This window comes from Mytilus trossulus, chromosome 11 (genome assembly GCF_036588685.1).
Source record: "Mytilus trossulus isolate FHL-02 chromosome 11, PNRI_Mtr1.1.1.hap1, whole genome shotgun sequence".
Classification (NCBI taxonomy): Eukaryota; Metazoa; Mollusca; class Bivalvia; order Mytilida; family Mytilidae; genus Mytilus; species Mytilus trossulus.
Genome location: NC_086383.1, coordinates 40,955,672 through 40,977,326, shown reverse-complemented (window position 1 = coordinate 40,977,326; position 21,655 = coordinate 40,955,672). Strand labels below are relative to the sequence as shown.

The 21,655-nt window shown below is 30.3% G+C and overlaps 2 protein-coding genes across 3 annotated transcripts; one reads left to right on the top strand and one right to left on the bottom strand.

Moving 5' to 3' along the window:
- Window positions 1-409: 409 nt before the first annotated feature.
- LOC134691106 (Golgi SNAP receptor complex member 2-like) lies at window positions 410-3,986 on the bottom strand. The gene is made up of 2 exons (XM_063551349.1): window positions 3,599-3,986; window positions 410-2,531 (listed from the first exon to the last, which is right to left on the bottom strand). The coding sequence occupies exons 1-2, from the start codon at window positions 3,868-3,870 to the stop codon at window positions 2,162-2,164; spliced, it is 642 nt and encodes a 213-aa protein (XP_063407419.1). The 5' UTR covers window positions 3,871-3,986; the 3' UTR covers window positions 410-2,161.
- A 5,079-nt stretch (window positions 3,987-9,065) lies between these two features.
- LOC134691105 (schlafen-like protein 1) lies at window positions 9,066-16,677 on the top strand. Of its 2 annotated transcripts, XM_063551347.1 has the most exons (6): window positions 9,066-9,176; window positions 10,049-10,314; window positions 10,999-11,759; window positions 12,521-12,673; window positions 13,378-13,520; window positions 14,340-16,677. In XM_063551347.1, the coding sequence occupies exons 3-6, from the start codon at window positions 11,051-11,053 to the stop codon at window positions 14,598-14,600; spliced, it is 1,266 nt and encodes a 421-aa protein (XP_063407417.1). In that variant the 5' UTR covers window positions 9,066-9,176; window positions 10,049-10,314; window positions 10,999-11,050; the 3' UTR covers window positions 14,601-16,677. The 2 variants fall into 2 exon arrangements, with proteins under 2 accessions (XP_063407417.1, XP_063407418.1); XM_063551348.1 differs by lacking the exons at window positions 9,066-9,176; window positions 10,049-10,314 and having other exon boundaries at window positions 10,694-11,759.
- Window positions 16,678-21,655: the final 4,978 nt, after the last annotated feature.

Here is a 21,655-nt window from a genome sequence, read left to right as displayed (position 1 = left end):
AAGTGCACCCACACGAGCAGAGGTTTGAATTCAAAACCCCAGTATTGACTTGGTAGTGATTACAGTAGTATTAAACTACTTAGGCCAATTGGTCAACTTAGGCTCCTGACCTAAGGAAAATGCCAAAAGAAATAAACAGATTATCTTAATCTATCTATAATTCTTTAAGAAAGAATATTGAATATCCATCTATGACACAAACAGTACATAAACAGCATAAAAAAGCAAAGGAACAACAATTGTATTGCTGTTCTCTATCACAAAGTGAAGTGAGCAGTCTTTATAACTCATGTTTTTGACAATATCTCATTTTTGTGCTCTTGCTTTTCTATGAGAATATGGAAAAGAAATTCCCACTCTTCTTCAGAACCTTAAATCTACAAATTTCTATCAGAAATAAAAATCATAATGAAACAATATTGAACATTTATTAAATATAATGCTGTTTTAAACATGGCATGAATGAAACATGTATATTTGGAATGTAGGATACACTTTTAAAAGTGTGAACTTACTGGAATTGAGTCTTCACACAATTAAATATGTATTCTGAGATAAAAAAAAAATATTGCACCATGACACACAAAACTTCTAGTACAATTGTGTTGCCTACTTTTTCCTATCAATAGTAAATTATGATTTTCTAATTATTGTGTTCTAATGAAGTAAACATTTTTCAATAACTTTCAATTATGTAGTAAAGGCAATTAAAGGGACTAAAGGTGGTACCCAACACCTTCACTAAAATTAATTTGGCTCGTTTAATTTTCATAAAATTTTGACAAAGTATTTACTTTGACCCTTTGACAAAAATATGAAAATTTCAATAATTAGCTGATTTTACAGAGTTATCTCCCTGTACTGTTAGGTACCACCTAAAAGATAAAGTAACAAAAATACAGAACTCCACAGAAAATTAAATTCAAAATGTTCCTTATCAAATAACAAAATCAAAAGCTCAAACACATCAAATTAATGGATAACAGGAAATACTCTACATGTACTTGTATAATGTATATGTAATAAATATACAAAGTCCTTTAGAGAATAAGATTGCTTTCATATTACAATGTAAACTTTTAACATTGAATTGTACATTTTATTGTATTTAAAAAAGCTTTGGAACACATTCAGGCAAATTGTATATTTTGATTTGGAGAGTAGGAGTTATCTTTCTTTCTTTTTAAAATTGTACATTTGTAAAACATTTTTTTCTACATGATTAATTCATCAAAAAGTTACGAGTTACAATATATAAATTGAGTGACTAAACTTGAAACTTAACAATTTTTATTATTTACATGTAATGAATCATTTTTCTAGTGAGTGCAATTTGCACCCATTTCATTTCCATCTCTATACATTTGTAACATAAAACTAAAAAATCATACAGAAATACAGAAATACATTTTGAGATATTTGGGTGTGAATCAGATACATTTTTTTGAGAGAATGACCAGCATTTACTAAGAAATTCACCATAACAAACAGTGTCTATCTTGTGTGTACATGTACTGTGATACAAATGATTCTTCATTTATTTTCCGAGATAAAACATAAAAGTCATAAATATATATTAATTTTCATATGAGGCAGGCATATACTTCATCATACACAAGTGACATCCACACAAAATGTAAGAGACTGTTCAGATTATCTCCCATGTCCAATATTAATTATCTCCCATGTTGAAAATAAATATACACATTTTCACAGATATTTCACCATGTTAGGATTTTCGAAGGCAAGTCCAACAGTAAGTTTAAGTTACCTTGTATATCGTTTACCAGTTGTTGTTTTTTTCAGTACATTTTATAACTAGAGAAAAGTACAAGTACATGTATGTGCTTATCTTTGTACAGCAATTCTATCTGAACTCAACATACATCATGTATTTCTTTTATAATGAATTAGGAGTGTTTTCTTAAGAAAAATGAGGCTTGGACAATTAATGAATCTAATAAGAGTTGAACAAACAAACAAAAAATGTAAGCTTCAATCATTGGTCAGACCTTCTCATGTGTAAAATGTAAATGATAACCTTATAGGCATGAATTTCTTTCAACTGACTTATACATAATACTAAATCTGTCTTGTTTCTGGCAATTTGGCTGATGAAAAAAACCCACCAATAAGCCTAAAATAAAAATGTTCCTAAAATCTATGTAAAATACTTCCATAACAAAAACATTATAACTAATGACACTATCATTCCACCAAATAAAATAAATTTATCTTGATAAGTTCTCTTTTCTATAAGTCTCATGACTGTGTTTGTAAGGCCAAGTTTGTTTGCAATGTCTAAAATACGTTTGTGTGCACCTTTCAAAGTCATTCTCTGTTCACGTAAATTTTCTAACACACTTTGTCCATGATCTAGAAGATTGTCCATGCCTCGATGAGAATCTCTAAGTTTAGTATGATGTTGTAGTCCAGCATCCATTGCGATTGATGTATCACCTTGGTCATTGGTTGTGAAACTCCGCGTCAGTAAGGCTTCCCTTTGTCTTTCTTCATCATCTCTTTGATATCTGAAAATAAAAATAATCATATGGCAACATAAAAATTTGGTCCTTTCTCTTAATTTATTTATCATGTTTATAGGGAACTATTACTTTACATACATTTTGTATATTCAGAATATTTTTTGTAATATAATCACATATAAATAAAGGAGGGATGTTGAAGAGAGGTATATAAGCCTTATGATAGAGGTTTCACTTGTATTTTCAACAGATCAGACTGAGCTAATTTTCAGTATTATGACAGTTGTTATCCATTTGTTTAATGATTATGTTCATAATTGAGCTTTCTTTAATAAAATATTTCGTATTTTTTGTATTTTAATGTGTTTGAGCTTTGATTTTGCCATTTAATAGGACATTCAGCTTGAATCTCGACTATAGAGAGAAGTTGGCAACCTTTCACTTCGCTCTATAGTCGAGATTCACGTTGATAGTAAACATGCATATTTAGAGTATAAATATGGTATATTAGTATATATATGGTACAAATAAGTGATATATATCGAAAAATCTGAGATTTATGATAATAAGGGGGAGGTACTATATGGGGTTCATGCAGGATCCTGTCCTCAAGCACCTGTGGGCTTTTCATGCTTTTAAGCATTTTAGAATGCATTGTGAAATCAGAATTTCTTTTGAAAAAATCATGCATACAGTAGTACCAATACATCTTATCACTTTTTGTCAGCCATTACAGTAATACTGGAAATTGTAAAATTTCCAGTACAATTTTGTCATCAAAATAGACAATGATAGAAAATATGTTGTACCAATGGAAAAGTGTTTATATGACGTCAAAAATTCAACTGGCACAAATGATAGGTTCAAGAGGAACATTTCTCCAAATAGTGATAAGGTGTACATGTATTCATATATATGATGTATATTATTTTTATTTTTGAATTATTGCACTCATATATAATAGTTATTATATTTTAATAAGTGTCTGTTTGCAATGCGCTGATGTATAGTCATCAATGTGCTGATGGATCCTGTATGATGTAGATTAGTGTAGTACGTCATGACAAATGAAAACATTTGTCGTTTATTAATAAATATAAGTAATGATATACCTTCTGTGTTGTATCTGACGTAAAGCCGCCTGTAAATGTTGACAATCATATTTTAATTGGTCCACTCTTAGTTTAGCATTAGCCCGTCTTGTTGGTTGTTCTTTGTTTACTAAAACATCAAGTCTTTCACAGTTTTTGATAATCACATCAATTTTTCCATTTGTGTGATGCTCAAGAGCATTTGCATCTTCGCCTCTTGCTCTTTCTAAGTTTCCGAGAGAAGCTTGGACTTCTTGGATTTGTCTATTGGTTTGGTGGTACAAGTTCTCCATTTTTAAACGCCTGAATTAAAAGCCTAAACGGCTATTATCTGAAAAAAATATGTCAAAACTGACGTGGAACTGTCAGTGAAAGTCCACTTCCGGTTGGAAATTTTGGGGAAGTTACAAATTGGGGATTCTTCACCGAGGATGATTGCAAATTTCCGCTAATTTTAGCGTGGTACGTGTATCAAAGCGATATTTAATTTTATTTCGAATTGTTGATTATGACTAAAACTGTCAATATACATAGTACTTTATACCTTTAAGGTGGTATGGGTGTCTTCTTCCATCTTGTAAAAAACAGAGAACGAAAGGTCCAGATTTTCCATCAAGATAGCAAAATTTAATGCAGGAATGCAGATATTTAATGTGAATTCATTTATAAGAACCAATTTATAAGAATATAACTTATAAAAATTATTTTTTTGCAAATGTTAATTATTTTTGGTTGTTTTAAATTTTTTTAAGAGGAGATTACTCTAAAACCGTGCATTTTCTGAAGGACTCTACATGGAATTTTTCCTATTTTGTATTTTAGCCGCAAAAAAACGTATGGTGACCCTATCTTTTCTTTTGATATTCTCAAAGCAGTGTCTGAAAGCTATCTTTTCCTGAAGTGTTTAACAATTCTATCATTTTGTTTGGTTTCTAATCACAAAATGGTGTTTTTTCCTGTATAATCCATACAAGAGGGTCTGAATGGGGGGTCTGTTATTCTGTAAACATTTAATTTTCACCCCTTTTTTCTCTAATCTTCAAAAAATAAGTCTATTCTTTAAAAGTGATTTTTTTCCGCATTATTACCTAGTTTTTCCCCCAGTTTTCTTTAATCTTTAAAAAAAAGAGTAAAAAACATTCTTTTAAATGAATGAGAACGGTGATTTCCAAACAACAGCAAGGCTTTCATTTGTTTCTCAACAATGAGTGTTGATGTGTATTGTTCTGCATGATTAAAGTGCTAGTTCCTTGAAGTAACAAGTCCAAGTTCTCATCAGTTCTTTCCCGTGATTTTGACTACATATAAGAAGATGTGGTGTAATTGCCAATGAGACAACTCTTCAAAGAGACCAAATGACACAGAAATTAACAACTGTAGGTCGACACTGTACGGCATTCAACTAAGAGCAAAAGCCAACCGCATAGTCAGCTATAAACAGGGGCAGATTCAGGTTTTTTGAAAGAGGGCCTGTAGTTTGTAAAGGTCGCCGAGTGGAGCAAGGTAAAAATAAATTTTTTGTCCCTTTTTAGGACTAAAAACATTAAATAAGTGAAATATACACTTTTTAAACGGTTCCTGGCGTGGGTCATGCATATTTTGTAGTTGTTGGTAAGGTGTAAGGGTTAAACATTTTAGATGCTGTATCTCCCTATTAATTTCTATCATTAAATGATAGTTTGGATCCAAGAGCTAAATGTACTGATACATTAAATGTGTGATTTGTCAGTAAAACATAGGCATGGAAAATTCTCGCACGTTTGTTGTAAGTTAAGTAAGAATAACCTCACAGAGTTCTTGTTGTTAACAAGATATATGCTGGTCTATACGATTGAATTTGAAATACGACCAACACGAGTTAAAAAAGACAAACAAGTAATTTTTATCCAAATGTTTCACCCAACAACATTAAGGGAAGTAAAGGGTTCCAAATCAATCAAAGGCTAAGAATGAGTCTGAAATAACAACGAATTTATGAATGCTGGCCGACAAATGAAGACATAAAGGCCACACCCAACAGGCAGGTTGCAGGCTGGTCTTGAATAAAGTATTCCATATATATCAGTTCGGCGAAACCAGAGACATATACACATGTGTGTATATATGTCTCTGGCGAAACAGATATTCCAGTCAGACACGAAAACACCTGCCACAAAAAATATGCCCGCTTTTATTCATCATGTTTTTATGTGATTCATAATGTTAAATAATTCTGTTGGGAATTTTCGTTTCTCATAGCAAAAAAGTGGACAAGATTTTTGTTTTGCGCCTAGAATTTTTGTTTAAGGCAAAAATCAGAGTTATTTTTTTTCTCTCTCAAATATCTTAGACTGTCTCCTCAAATCAAATGGTTTGTACTAACGACTGTAAATCTATATACATTTTGTAGAGCTTATACTAACTGAGGATCATTATTCAGCTATATTATTTTAAGATAGGCTGGGGCGTTTGGGATTAAACATGTTTCCGTAGTTAGATACTATTGGCGTGGAACTTTTTTTTTCATGAGAGTGTAATAGTCTATAGAGCATTACTTTCTGTTTGGTGGAATAGTGAAATAGAAGTCAATATGTTCTTGCTAAATCCTGTGTCGCTTTGAAGGTGTCATGATTGTCATCCTCAGCCTACGCAATGTGTTACTGTAATTTGAATTTCAAAATGACTGAGAGACGTTTTATTCGACGCACTGCAGGTCAACTCCACCATATCGAATCACATAACTTTAATAATCAGTAAATATCTTTATAAGTCAAGAATTGTCGTATAAAAATTAAATAGAAGAACACGGGAAATGGCAAAGTTCACCATGTTCACGAAGTCTGATTAATCATTTATTTTATTTTTTTAAATCCGAGTACGCCCTCTACGCCCCCTTCTAGATCCACCACTGAATTAAAAGTCCGAGTAGAAGTATCGGAAACCAGTTCACATTGACTGAATCCTATAGTCTGTTATCACAAAACCCAAAAAAGGTTTACCAAGTTTGTTTTCACTTTTATCATATTTTTACTATGATAATTTTGATAATTTTCTTTAAATTTTAAGAAGGGAAAATTCTGTTAACAGTTAATTTTTAGCGTTTTCTTTTAATAATTATTCAATATTCGTTATATTTTTAGACCACGAATTTCTCTAATCTTTATTTTTTTTTGCCCATTATTCTCTAATCTTCATTTTTTAAGGGCATTATTCTCTAATCATTTAACCCCATCCAAACCCTCATACAAAATGTGTCATTTTGTCCCGTCCTGTAGCTTGAGAAAATGCGCGGTGACCTATAATTTTTATCATATTTTTCAACATGTATCAATAGATACTACGTTTTGGCAAAGTATGAACAAATTCTATCATTTTTATTTTAGACTCCCATACCACCTTAACCAGGGTTTGTTCGTCCGTCGTCCGTACGTCTGTCCCACTCCAGGTTGAAGTTTTTGGTCAATGAGGTAGTTTTGAATGAAGTTGAATTCCAATAAACTTGAAAATTATAACACATGTTCCTGATGATATGATCTTTTTAATTTGAATGCCAGATTATATTTTTGACACCGATTTCACGGTCCACTGAAAATGATAGTGCGAGTTTCAGGTTAATATCTCAGTTGATTAAATTTTTTGGTTAAGGTAGTTTTTGACGAAGTTGATGTCCAGTCAACTTGAAACCTGTTACACATGTTCCCTGTGATATGATCTTATTATTTTAAATGCCAAATAATATTTTTGACCCGGCCAGTTTCACGGTTCACTGAAGATAGAAAATGATGTAATATTAATAATATTCAGTGTGTAATTTTTAATATTCAGTGTGTGTGTTTTTTTTTTTTTTGGTAATCTCAGTGCGTCTTTATGAAATCTCAATGTGTAATTTTTAATTCTCAGTGTGTGTTTTTAAGTTTTTTAATCTCATTTGTTTTTTTTTAATTCTCAGTGTGCAAATTTTCTGAAAAATGGTTTAAACATAGTTTTGACGAGAACGGCTTGCCATACATTTGTAAAATATCGTTTAATGTTGATTTATCTGAATAAATATTGTTTTATAGCTAGCTGTATGCTTTGATTTGTATTTGTAGCCAGGTGTAAAGTAAGGCAAAGTGACATAGTTGATGATTGATCTTTATCTTTACTAAAAAACAAAAGGTGGTAGGTATTCCTGCAGATGTTATTAAAAGGGACTAGGTACAACAATTTAGTTCTGCGTTCATTTCAAAATCTTCTACTAGGCTATCGATAGTTTGTTTGATGGTATCGTCAATAATCCTTGCTTACAATCTGTTGATTCCTCTACTAGGGTATCGATACTGAGTTTGTTTGATGGTATCGTCAATAATCCTTGATTACAAGGGTATCGATAGTTTGTTTGGTGGTATCGTCAATAATCCTTGCTTACAAGGATATCGATAGTTTGTTTGGTGGTATCGTCAATAATCCTTGCTTACAAGGATATCGATAGTTTGTTTGATGGTATCGTCAATAATCCTTGCTTACAATCTGTTGACTCCTCTACTAGGGTATCGATAGTTGGTTTGATGGTATCGTCAATAATCCTTGCTTACAAGGGTATCGATATAGTTTGTTTGGTGGTATCGTCAATAATCCTTGCTTACAATCTGTTGATTCATCTATAGGGTATCGATAGTATAGCTGATGGTACAATAACAGAAGTTTTTAAAAATGCTGTTTGTATACTCCTGAAAAATAAATAGCGCAGTTGATTAACGAAGATCTACACAATATAAACGAATAAAAGAATTAGGAAGAAAACAGGAATTCAGGCCATGTCCCAGGTCTATGGCATCAAGGAATTGTATATTTAAATATACATTCCTTGATGACATCTAGCTGATAGTATCAATTAAATTTAACATAAACTGAAATAACTGTTAAACAGGGGGGAAGCCAAACACTGCCAGCTTTTTCGTTAAGACAAGAGATAAAGAAAAAATATAGTTATTCTGGATCTCTCTCGTCATGCCATGACAAATAAAAAAACATGATTTATATACAGATGTATACGGTATACATCTGTATATAAATCATGTTTTTTTATTTGTTCTAAATCATGGCTTATAGTCAGTTTGTTATTAAGAATCTATCAACAATCAGTATGTATTTTAGATTGCATATATTGTTTGTATGGATATTGTATGAACTTTGTGATTTGTGCTGATTTATATGCTCTTTATAAGCCCTTTGATTAGGAATAAAACAAATAACATGAAATGAGCTTATCCACAATTTCAAGGAGTGACTATGTGAAATGTATTTCGTATCTTTTCTTATCTGCTACAATTAACCACAATTTTTCTGTTTCAGTTTATTTAAATCTGTTCAAAGTCTGTAGAATATAGTAAGTAAAGACTTACAATCAATCAAGGTCTGTGTATCTTTACATATTTAAAAGCCGTAGTCAGTACTTTGGTATGTATTTTAGCATAACCTCAAAATCTGGGTCCCTGTATTGTATTGTACCTATTTGTCCTTAGGAACAATTTCGGTTACCAGATTCGTTGTTGCTACAACTTTTTATTTTATTTTTGATTAGCAGATTGAAGCTAAGAAGTATTTTCAGGATTTTGTTTGTTATGACAGTTTATGACAGGTTGAACACAAACGTGTTTGTTTTAATAGATAGGAAACAATCATATTTAATTACAGATACATGTGTAAATTAAAATATAAACTTTACATACATTTTTACAGAACTTTGAGAAAATGAAAAAGAAGCTCATGTTATCTGACTCAATTTCTTCTGCATGTACTAAACAAAATAGATAAATTTACTCTAGATCTAGGAACAGTATATCTAACAATGTTTAATATATTGACCCAGTAATAGATTTTATACTTAGTGACACATCTCCATTAATCCCGATATGGAGTGTACATGCATGCCACTGTACCCTCGCAGTCTTCGAGGGGTTCTTTGGATAAGGGAGGCATTTTCCAGTACAAACATGAAAAGCATGAAAAGGTTCACCATAACAAATGGACAAATACACATGAAATATGGCCGTATTTTCACCTCAAAATCTACTCTCTGTACAGAATTACCTGTGCAGTTTTGAAAATTTTAATACCTGGCATCCTCTAGATATATAAAAGTTACATTTATTTAGCATTTCTGAAAGATAAAATCTTTTTTGGATTATGATGGGCATTTTTTTTTGTTCCTGCAGTTTCTATCATGTCTATATATGTAGTCTTAGATAAGTAAAACTTTCAGGGCTGGATATATAATGATGTTACATTTAACAATTGAAGAACACTACCTTGTATCCCTCATGCGTAAGTGTCCAAAAATAAAACTTGCTCCTAAGTCTTCTCTCAATTTTTTTTTTTAAACAGTGTGTGAAATATTGATGCATCACTTTTTTTTGTTCAGCATGTTCAATAACTTTTAAAAAGAAAAAAAGAAGTAATCATGGTAATATAAACCGGGGTTTAACCGCTTGTTTTTACTGTATTTTATAGATTGATTTTACTGCAACAAGATGATATTGAACACAACATGACAGGAAATTGAATCAGATTTATCAAATAGATGAATGGAAAAAATTAGATGTGACAGCAATACAGAGCTGTGAAAGAATTTAAGACCTTATAGAGAAAAACAGAAGATTTGCCATGATGAACATTACATGTATTTACAGCTAATATAATAATTACTGCAATATTTGTAAATTTCAAATGATGTCAATTGAATGCAGTGACCCATAATTGTGATAGTGATAGATCAGGTCAGCAAGTTTGTAGAGAATTCCTGGTTATTAATAATTTTGCCTTAAACATATCCCTTTTAGCATGTTTAGGGTTTAAGGTTTCTTTTCTAATATGGCTCTTGGTTACATTGTGTAGTTGGATTCAAAGTTCAAAGCATTTAAACTTTTCCCGAATTACATAATCCCTAACTTTGTTCTTCTTCTAACTTTCCAAAACTTGGCAAATGGAAAGAGATACTAAGATTCAACTGATTTGTGTGGAGAATAAACCTCAGAAAAGACATTGTTTTCATAAAAAAAGTTACCAGCAGTCAGAGTGAAAAAACTATGTGAATTAATTTTTTATCCTTCATTGAACTTTTGATGTCCTCCCTAACAGAGTTCACCATAAATCTTTCATCAACAAGACAACATGTAAAATTAAAAAACCTAAGTTACATTTTTATAGATATACCACTGAGAAGATTATTAACTTGGGACTAGCTATTATAAGTTGTTGGTGGCATTGCAAACATATATTTTTACTAATTGCACCTAAATATCCCCATAACTTCTTATAAAACTTTAAGAGAATTATCAATATTATGATCAAAAGACAGAAAGTCTGAGAATTTTAACCAAATGGAAAAGATTGTTATAACCCTTTATTATTTTGTCTGTTAATTTTCTTTAGATTATCTCAGGAAAGAACTCTTATTACAGGATATATGATCTACAAAGAGTAAAAGGACAACAACATAACCAAAGACATAAAATGGGTGACCAGTCGAAAAAAGATGAGAATGCTGTATTTATTGGTAACTTGAAAAAAGATGCCTCAAAGGATGAACTGAAAAACTATTTGTTTGAACTGTTAAAACATCATTTGAAAATAAGTCTGAATTTACATAATATCGAAGTGAAAGGAGGAAAGAAAAATAGAGCAAAATTTGCATTCATTCATCTAAATTCAAAAATTGATCGGGACAAGACAATTTATATGCTTGATTCAAGGGAAAGTCAATCTCGTGTAGGCTTTGATTTTTCACATCTGGTTGATCCTAATTATCAGATTATTAAAGTTGGTGTCAAAAAGCCTGTAGTTGATGAAAAAGCTGGCATTAAACCTAAATCAAAACAAGAAAAAATAGAAAAATTCAAAAGTTCTGATATGAAAACTAAACTGCCAGATACACCATCACAACATATACAGCAAATTAATGTATCTGCACAGCATATTCATGGAAATTCAGTAAGTGGAGGAGGGGTTTTAAAATCAGCTATTGATAATCATGACAATGGAGGAAATGCAATTACAAAATATTATGAGGATCAGTTGCTTGGAAATGAAACAAGAGATAAGGAATTCAAACTTGGAGGTGGTGAACTGACCTTGACTTTAAAGCAGCATGTTTCAAAGTATTTATGTGGGTTTCTTAACAGTTCACAGAAAGGAACATTATTCATTGGTGTGAAAGACAGTGGTATATATATTTTGTAGTGTACTGTATCATAAGCATATAATCCATTGCCCCCTAAGATTTATCATTGGCTATTATTCAGTCATGTCATATATTTATATATATATAATGTATATTGTAACCAAAACTTTTCAAAAGGCCTTCTAATTGTTCTTTTTGACATGAAGATTTCTTGTTGATATATGCACATCTACATAGTACATGTATGTCCTTTTTATAGATCTACAAAGTTTCATGAAATTCTGTTGTGTTGCTTTAGAGGAGTTGCAATGACAATCTGTTACAGTTAAGTATATGAGCTGTGTTGGATAGAATTCGACCTTATGCAAATGAATGTCAATACCTGTTAACTAATTTTGGGTTGAAAAAATATCTATACAAAATCTGAAACTGTTTTTGGCTGTGAAATTTGAGATGAGATAAGAACCTTACAAAACAGACTAAAATTCATCTTTTATTTATACTAAGTCTTGAAGATCTGAAACCAATCAAAGTCCTATACATGCACATGTATATGTGCTCTTGCATATTTTTTGGTCTGCCATAACATTATCATGATTATTGCATAATTTAAACTAATAAGTTTTCAACTGCATTTTCCCATGGAAAAAATATTGTAAAATTGATATGGAGGGAACTGGTATCGATCCGATACAACTCTTTCAAATCATATATTGTAATTCTGTTAAATATCAATATCAATGAAGGTTTGATACATATATTTAAATACAGAACAGATAGTCAATATTCAATCTGTTTTTCAGGTGAAGTAAAAGGAATAGAATGTGATCAACCAACAGAAGACAAAATACGTCTCAGGATTGACGAAACTGTTAAGACATTTAAACCAGCTCTTTTTCCACAGAAATATCATGTGGATTTTGTTCCTGTTTACATGAAAGATGGCACTTTGAAAAGTAGGTACAAAAGTATTTTACAGAACACTCTAGTCTAGGAATTTGCAAGTTGAACACAGTCAAAATTTATTGAAATGTTTCACAGAAATTATTTAGAATATGTTTTAGATGATTCATTCTAAATTTCTTGTTGTAGGATAAAGAAAAATATCATGATGAATGAACTGAATTATGAAAAATATAAATATGAATACATGTGCCACTTATAATTTTCTTTTACACTAAGGGATGCAATCATAACTTGGTTATAATATATAATAATAATTTATGATAATTTATGATTGGTTGCACATATCTCTTTTGTTTTTATGCTATAAAAAGAAACAATTGAAGAAGCTGAGCATTTGGTCATTCAGAAATAAATTGTCCTAAAGATAGAAAACAAAATAGTAAATACCTTTTTTTTTTATAAAAGTATGCAGAGTTTGGCGAAACAACAAGATAAGATATCTGAAATACAGTTTTTGTTTGAACTTTAAAAAGTTGGTACACAGGAAAATAAATGAATCCACAGTACATTGTATTGGGAAAATGTAGAATGTTTAATTTTATATATGTAACTGAAAATTTTGTTAGAAGCATACCGTCCGTTCTATTTAACTATAATACTATATGGATCGACAACATTTACATTGTACACAATAAAAGTAATTATATTAAGAATCTGTCTATTCAAGCCCATTATTTTGCAACCTTTTTTACAGATAATTTCAAAGTGCTGCAGATTACAGTTGAAAAGGTTGACAACTTGACACAGCTGTATCAAGCTGATGGTAAAGTATATATGCGACGTGATGGAAGTGTTGAGGTTCTTGATCCTTCATACATACAGGATTGGTGTAAACAGGTAATGCTGTGTTACCTTTATACAAAGGAATAGTTTAAGGGAATTCGCTTCTCAGTTTCAAAGTACTTAATTTTTCAAAACACTAGTGTATATTGATAGAGAATTAATAAAAGAATGCAAAGAGCAAAAAAATATATTATAGGTCACCGTGCTTGTTTTCGAGATATGAGCCATCGAAATTTTGGCGGGAAAATATTCTCTCTTGACTTTTCATAGCTTTATCATTAACAAGTTGAAGTTCTCAAAAACTGTTAAAAAGTAATTAAAATTTTATGAGACTTTTACAGATGGCTTATCATTATACAAGTAAAAGATTTTCAAAAAGAAAAATGGGGGTCACCGCTCTTATAATTAAGTAAATCTAATTAAGATTACACCTCTGCACTTGCTCATTTTTTGTCTCGCCTGTGACGAATGTCCCAGTATGAGAGAAATAGGTTTACTATCAAGTGGCACCATAAACTATTTGTACAAAGCTTTATATTTCAATTGGTAGAAGACCTGGATGCTTCATATCTTAAATGCAGATTACCAATGCTACAGGTTTTTGTCAATCATATGTCCATTGTCCTTGAAAATTGTTTTAAAATTTTTCTTAAGGCTTTTTAAAGTTAATGGTATCAAAACAAATTTTCATTTAGTGTAAAATTATGCTTTGTCCAAAAAATTACAAGTCCCAAAAGTATACACGATTTCTCCTTTTCCTAAGTTGACAAATGCTTATCCCTAGTTTTTTTTGGTATTGCTATTTTTTTGTTTACCTGCATGTTGTTAGAAAAGCATGTGTTTATTTATGAAATGGTTTTGGTTAATTTGCAGATTCACCATCAAGAATTACAAAAACAGCAGGAAGAAAATGTTAGAAGTTTAGATCTTGAAAGAAACAAAATTCTTAGCGAAAAGGAAAAGGAAAAGAAACAAATACAAGAAAAGAAAGAAGAAGAAATGAGCAAATTAAAGAAACAAATGACAGAGATCAAAGAAGAAGAAATTAGCAAATTAAAGAAAAAAATCACAGTGGTAGAAGAGGAAAATAAATATTTGAAGAAAAACAAGTCTAAAGTGTGTGTTTTAATGTAGTATTGTGCTGTAGAGGCACATAGTTTAAATTATGTAACAGAAATTTTGTTTTTTGATGAAAAACATTTTTATTTACTGTTTCTTCTGACAGCACAGCTGTGGTGATCTCTTTTGTGTTTTTGCCTTAATTTATAAAAATCATTTAGCCTCAAAGGCAGCACTTAAAATAAATCTGTGATTTCATTTTAGCAATAAAAGATATAAATCTTTTTTTTTGGTATATGTACTCATTATAATGACATTCTTTTACATTCCTCATGGTCAGGTAGAGTTAATGACAATTTATACTGTTGATGCATTTTTATTTGTGGCTACTGTCTTTCAAGGATTGCAAAAAATAGTGTTTTTCCTAGACATTTGATTTTGGTTTTTTTTACAAATTAAGTGACAAATTTAAAGGAAAGGAATACGGTAAGGGTTGATATTGGCCTCAAATTTCAGGTTCATCTAACGAAAGATTTTGGACACTTTTTAAACACTTAAAAGTGTATATTTCAATTGTTTCAATTAGTTTATATAAAAGATTTTAACTGATATAGTCTTTAAAAATGCTCTAATTTAAGCCTATTTATGAAAAATCTATCAAATATGCAAAAAAATGTTACTTTTCAATTGGTTCATGTCAAAAAGGAAACCAAGAAAGTCAGTAATCCAAGAATAAAAAGTGATGTTTTTGTTTGAAAACATAAATATTACATTTAATTGTTTATTGATATCATTTTTCAATGTGTGTATTATTTTAATGTGGTATGATAATTTGGTTGTATGTCTTTTCTAAATCAAACTTCTTGGTGGTTTTATACCAACAAAATTGTTGTTCAACATTTTTTTGGCAAAATTAGAAAAAAGTGATGTTAATTTTTTACAAATAAATGAAATGTATGATGTACAACACTGCCAATGATATATTTTTTTGGTCAATGTATTATTTTAAGCTATTATGTGATGTATTTGTTTTGGTGATATTATGAGATTTTTTGTACATTTCTTCAAATTATGTATTTACACATTTTTGATTTTTTTTTTAAATATGACAATAGGAAAACATTCTTAATTATTAAGACTTAATTCTACTTTGATTAATAAATAGTTATAATTTGACTAGACCACATTTTAATTTGACTAGGCTTCACAATTAAATTTGACTAGACAACATTTTATTTTGACTAGACCACATTTTAATTTGACTAGGCTTCACATTTAAATTTGACTAGACCACATTTTAATTTGACTAGGCTTCACAATTAAATTTGACTAGACGACATTTTATTTTGACTAGACCACGTTTTAATTCGACTAGGCTTCACATTTTAATTTGACTAGGCTTCACATTTAAATTTGACTAGACCACATTTTAATTCAACTAGACCATATTTTAGTTTGACTAAATGTTGAAATTTGAAAGAGTTCCCAAAACCCAGTGTTTTGCCTTCTTTTGATGTTAGTTGCAGGCTCAACAATAAATAGGGAATTTTTTTTTTAAATTTTCCTCTTGATACTATCTTTTGATTATAAGAAGATTCTGTCTAAATTTGGTAAAATTCCAGAATGGTTTATGAATCTAATAGATTTTATATAAACTTTAAATGCAGACTACTGGAAGAAAAATTAAGTCCATTTATAAGCAATAAACAGAAAAACATGAATATTTTTACCACTAGCTTTTGATCAGAAATAAACTTTAACCACAGAGTGAATGTAATGTTAACTGACAGAAAAACTAAGTCCATTTATAAGTAATAAACAGATAAACAGGATTTTATTTTTACAAAATAATTTACTTTCTTATGATCATAAACCAGCTTCTTAAGGGGCCAGCTGAAGGACGCCTACAGGTGCAGGAGCTTCTTGCTATATTGAAGACCCATTGGTGGCCTTTGGCTGTTGTCTGCTCTATGGTTGGGTTGTTGTCGCTTAGACACATTCCCCATTTCCTTTCTCAATTTTATTCTGTCCAAGTTTGGTAAAAATCCAGGATATTAAAAGAAAGTTATTCAAATTTAAAAACTTTGACCACAGAGTGAGTGTAATGTTAACTGGCAGAAAGGCTAAGTCTCCATTTATAAGTAAAATACAGGATTTTTTTTTACAAAATTTACTTCTGGATACTTTTTTATAATCATAAAACAGCTTCTGTCTAAGTTTGGTACAAATTCAGAGTACCAGTAGTTTAAGAAAGTTATTAGAATTTCAAAAACTTTAATCACAGAGTGAATATTTGTGACCTGCTGCTGCTGCCGACAGAATTTAGGATCGCTATGTCTTGCTTTTGCAACAAATGTTGCAGCCTCGACAAAACTACTGTTCATGAAATTAAGTCAACCATAACTCATAGTGATGTATTTTAACATGTTTAAGATTTTTATGAATATTTTTAGAAGTGTTTGAATATATGTAGTAGTTATTTTACTTTAGGGTCCTCAGTGGCCAGGTGGTCAAAGCAGTTAAACTGCTGTATCACTATTCTGTTTATATTATACGTAATCAAGCCATACTAAGATGAAGAGATGTAAAAAATATATTCAAATGTGCATATTTTTAGTGTGGTCATATTTTGTTCAACTTATTTTGTTCAGTGATTTGTCAGTTATTGCATTTGGTACATAATTTTTTTTCTGTTTCTTATTTGTTTAAGGGAAATTATACACATTATTTGTTTTCTCATGTATACATATGTATAAGTTGTTCTTTACAAATGTAAATTAAGGAAAAATAACATCTATTTATAAGATTAATGTATAAAAAAATCGAAAGCATGAAAGAAAAAGAAAAAGTTACTCATCAAGTTACTGTTTACCAAATACTTAGCGATTAGATAATCAATAGCTAACAGTTCATTTTGTTTATTTCACCTTGTATCACTCTTTTCGTTTTGTGGGAAAAGGTATTACCAATCTTTTTTTTTCTGTTGTTTACATTTGCACATATCTTGTTATTTGTTAGAAGTAGTTGGGAATGTCTTGTGTTGATCAATGGAATTTCCACGTTTTTAAAAATGTTTACCCTGTGAATCACTTATTTTGATTTCTATTTTTTATATTGTATTTGTTATTTGTTTTTTTACACTCTGAAATTTTTATATTTTATTAAAAGCATCAAATAGTCTTTTTTTTGTGTTTCGAAAAGGCTACTAACTGAAAGAGGGACAGTTTCCATTTGGAGATATATGTTTATGTCAATGAAAGAGCAACCCAGCAACACAACAAACAAAGAGATATTAATCAAATTGACTACTACTACTTGTGGATAGACCAATTTGTCGATTTTTCTTCACAAATTTAAGTCATTGACTATTTAGTCCACCAGGCAGAAATAACTGATTGAGCTTTTGGCGTCAATTTCTGTCTACCATATATATATATATATATATTTAAATAAAAGAAACTGAAGAACAGGGAACAATAAGTGTATGCCATACAAAAACAGGATGATGTAGAAAATATATATCACATACAAAGTTTATAGTTCCAACTTTAAACTGTTGCTATTTTTTTTTAGGTACATTTTTACTACTGAATTGAATGACTTCTTATTTGATCTGCAGCTGAGTTGTTAAGTGCAGCAAAATTTGGGATCTGTATGAAACCTTCCTGAATTTTTTCAATGCATTTTTTCAAATAACTACTGAACAGAAGGACTTCATATTTACTCAGCTGCTTGGTTTGAGTTGTTAAATGTGAGCCCCTTTTAATCTCTCATACATCTGCTCCTTGTTTTGTGACACTTTGAATTAAGATTGAATGGGGGTATGATTAGAACCACATCGCAACAGATTTGTAAATTTTTGGGGTAAAATAGCAAGTTTCAGGATAAATCAAGGTAAGGTGATGTGTCCTACAGATTATGAATCAAAATCTCTGAGTATCTGTTCTGGTAAAGAAAAGAGGGTTGAGATGAAATAAGGTATAATCTCCAGAAAGTGTCATTGAAACAAAATATTAGGTTTGTAGGCACATTACGCTACTTTACACCCACCACATACATTTTGAGTCACAATATCAAGTTAAGCAGGAATTGGAGCAGGATCTGCATACACTTATATCACCCCCAGTTTTTGATGGAGTTTGTATTACTTAATCTTTAGTTTTTCTATGTTGTGTCTTGTGTACTATTATTTGTCTGCCTTTTTCTTTGTTAGTCATGGCGTTGTCAATTTATTTTTGATCTATGAGTTTCACTGTCCTTCTGGTATCTTTTGCCCCTCTTTAAGCAATATTTGTTGTTAAGCCAAATTTGGTTCAGTAATGTTATAATGTCTCATCTTCAGTGGCATATACACATATAAGGCAATACTAATTACAATACAGCTGTAAAAATATAAAATTTATTCAAATATTTATTTTTCTTAAATATCACAGTCTCAGATTCTACATCATCCAATTAATAACTCATTTGCATACATTACTATATTTAAAGTATATATCACTGTAATTTTTCTGGTAAGTCATGTTTGATATATATTTAACTAGCTTAAATATTTGAAGATCAAGATTATTTTAATCCTACTAAAATCCCCCCTCCTAACCAAAGAATGATAACACTGGTCAAGAAACATTTTGAGTAAATAAAAACTCAGTCATACTGATTTCCACATAGTGGAATACCATTACTTTAGAAAAGACTTATTTATTCAGTTCTGAATTATATGCATGGAGTCAACTATACATGTCAAATACTACATACATAAAAAGCAAAGGAAATTGCGAGTTATCTCCCTTTAAATAGATATAGGAATATGTATTATCTCCCTTTGACAATTAAAAAATCTAGCAAAATGCAGTCACAGATAAAAATGAGTAGTCTCTCTTTTGAGAATAATGAATATAAAGACTGACATTATTCGGGTTATACTGAATGGGGAATTCAGTATAACCCGAATAATGTCAGTCTTTATATTCCGCCAATCTCCTTCTAATCTCCGATTGCTACATTAAATAGGCTATAGGCCACTAGAGGGGGCAGAATTATTCGAGTTTTACTAAGTACTACATATGTATATGAAAATATTGTCTCCCTTTTCAAAACAATTAAAAAATAATGCAAGATAATAAAAAATAAATTAATGATTAGTCTCCCTTTATAATGAGAGTTACTCCCCCTTTATAAGTACTGTAAAAACAAATTATCCCCCTTTAACAAAGAAAAAAGACTCACAAACTGCAGACACAAACAAAATTCATTGTCATGATAATTTTGCTTAATATATGTATAATAAATGATTGTTTTATTATATAATTTGGTTTAACTTCAGTTATAAAAAATACCATATAATTGTGGAAAACAAAGCACATAGGAAGCAAAAAAATTATAAGAACTTATTATCATATCTTTTCATTTCCCTTGAAATGAACATTATATAATTAATTAATTTTAATAAACAACAAAAACATGAGAAACTGATTCAGCTATTTTATCAAATTATGCAAAAATTAAAATTACTAAAATTTGGAGCTCCAATAACACTTCAGAAAAACTGAAACAAAAACAAAAAGATTGAAGTCTGCAATGCCATGTGTATTAGACTATTAAAAAAATTAATCACACAAAATAACAGACGATTAAGGATGTACTTAGGTGAGGTTTTGGAATTTGTGTCAAATGTTCAGACTCCTTGGTGATTTTCCATACAATACAATGTAAAATATTTTGCCCCATAACACCCATTAACTTTTTATATAAGACTTAATAGCTCATGAAAGGTCATTTACCAAAGTTTTAAAAGATTCTTAATTTTCTTTCTTTTTTTTGGAGACCATAAAATACCAATGCAAATGTAAGGTAAAAGTCTTGAGTCAGCCTTTACCAGCCATATTTTAAATCTCAAATATCTCGAAAAGGAGGTCCATGACCTATCAATATTAGCTTATTTCTATCCTTAACTGATGCTCTACCAGCTTATAGTATCAATTTTAACTTCTTAATTTATTAATTTTCACCTAACCCACCTAAGTACATCCTTAAGAAAAAGAAAGACATTTCCAGAAACGTAACTAAACAACTACAATAACAACTGAACACTACATTTAAGACTTAGGAAAAAGACAAAGTTTAACAAAGGAACACAATTATAGCGAGGTCTCTAGATTGAAATGAAAAATGGTCAAACCCTGGATAAAATGATAAAACAAAAACCACAAGACATTTTCCAATTTATTAAAAGATAGATTGTTTCTTTTATAAAATAAGTGACTTTTGAGATATCAAATTCTATGGTTAACTTTCACCCCATCTTACCCAATCCACCATCATCCTTTTAACTTTTTTTCTAATTATATAAGGATGAAATAATTTAACAAAAAGGCTGAAGTTTCATGGTGTTACTTTTCTGATTCAATATTTTTCTTTAAAAAGAAAGTTTAATAGTAAATTTTACATCATAAAACTAAATTTATTGAGATTAATATTTTCATGCCACTGGAGACGGCCCAAAGAGTAAAGGATTTGTTTCTTTTGTTTCTTTTCTCTTGCTTAATCTTTTGAACTCTTGAAAGAGCAGAATTAAATTAAAAAAAATATAAAACAAGAATGTGTCCAAAGTACACGGATGCCCCACTAGCACTATCATTTTTATGTTCCATAGACTATGAAATTGGGTAAAAATCTAATTTAGAAAGATTGTACAATTGGGTACATGTGTACTAAGTTTCAAGTTGATTGATCTTCAACTTCATCAAAAACTACCTACAGATTTTTTTAACCTGAAGCAGGTTGAAAGGATGTACAGAATAATGGACGGACAGATGGACGAAAGAACAAATGAACAGAGCCACAGACCAGAAAACATAATGCCCCTCTACTATTGTAGGTGGGGCATAAAAAATATAAGGAAAATGAAATATGCATTGTGTAAATGGTTTATAGGCTTGTGAAAATTAAACTTATAACAACATAGAAATATAACATATAACAAGAATAAAAAATATGAACACTAAAATAACACTACAGAAACAGTAAACAGTGGTATAGAGAAAATAAAAATTACCATGGAAACACATGCAGCTTCAGCAGTTAGTCATAATTTGAGAGGCCCCTCATAGGGGTGTCCAAGTAATCAC

Excerpts from the sequence above, each read along its gene's own strand:
- LOC134691106 (XM_063551349.1), bottom strand. The coding sequence starts at position 3,870 with ATGGAGAACTTGTACCACCAAACCAATAGACAAATCCAAGAAGTCCAA. Across the intron at positions 2,532-3,598 it reads CGTCAGATACAACACAGAAG|ATATCAAAGAGATGATGAAG; the intron begins GTATATCATTAC and ends TTTTATTTTCAG.
- LOC134691105 (XM_063551347.1), top strand. The coding sequence starts at position 11,051 with ATGGGTGACCAGTCGAAAAAAGATGAGAATGCTGTATTTATTGGTAAC. Across the intron at positions 11,760-12,520 it reads CATTGGTGTGAAAGACAGTG|GTGAAGTAAAAGGAATAGAA; the intron begins GTATATATATTT and ends TCTGTTTTTCAG. Across the intron at positions 13,521-14,339 it reads TACAGGATTGGTGTAAACAG|ATTCACCATCAAGAATTACA; the intron begins GTAATGCTGTGT and ends GTTAATTTGCAG.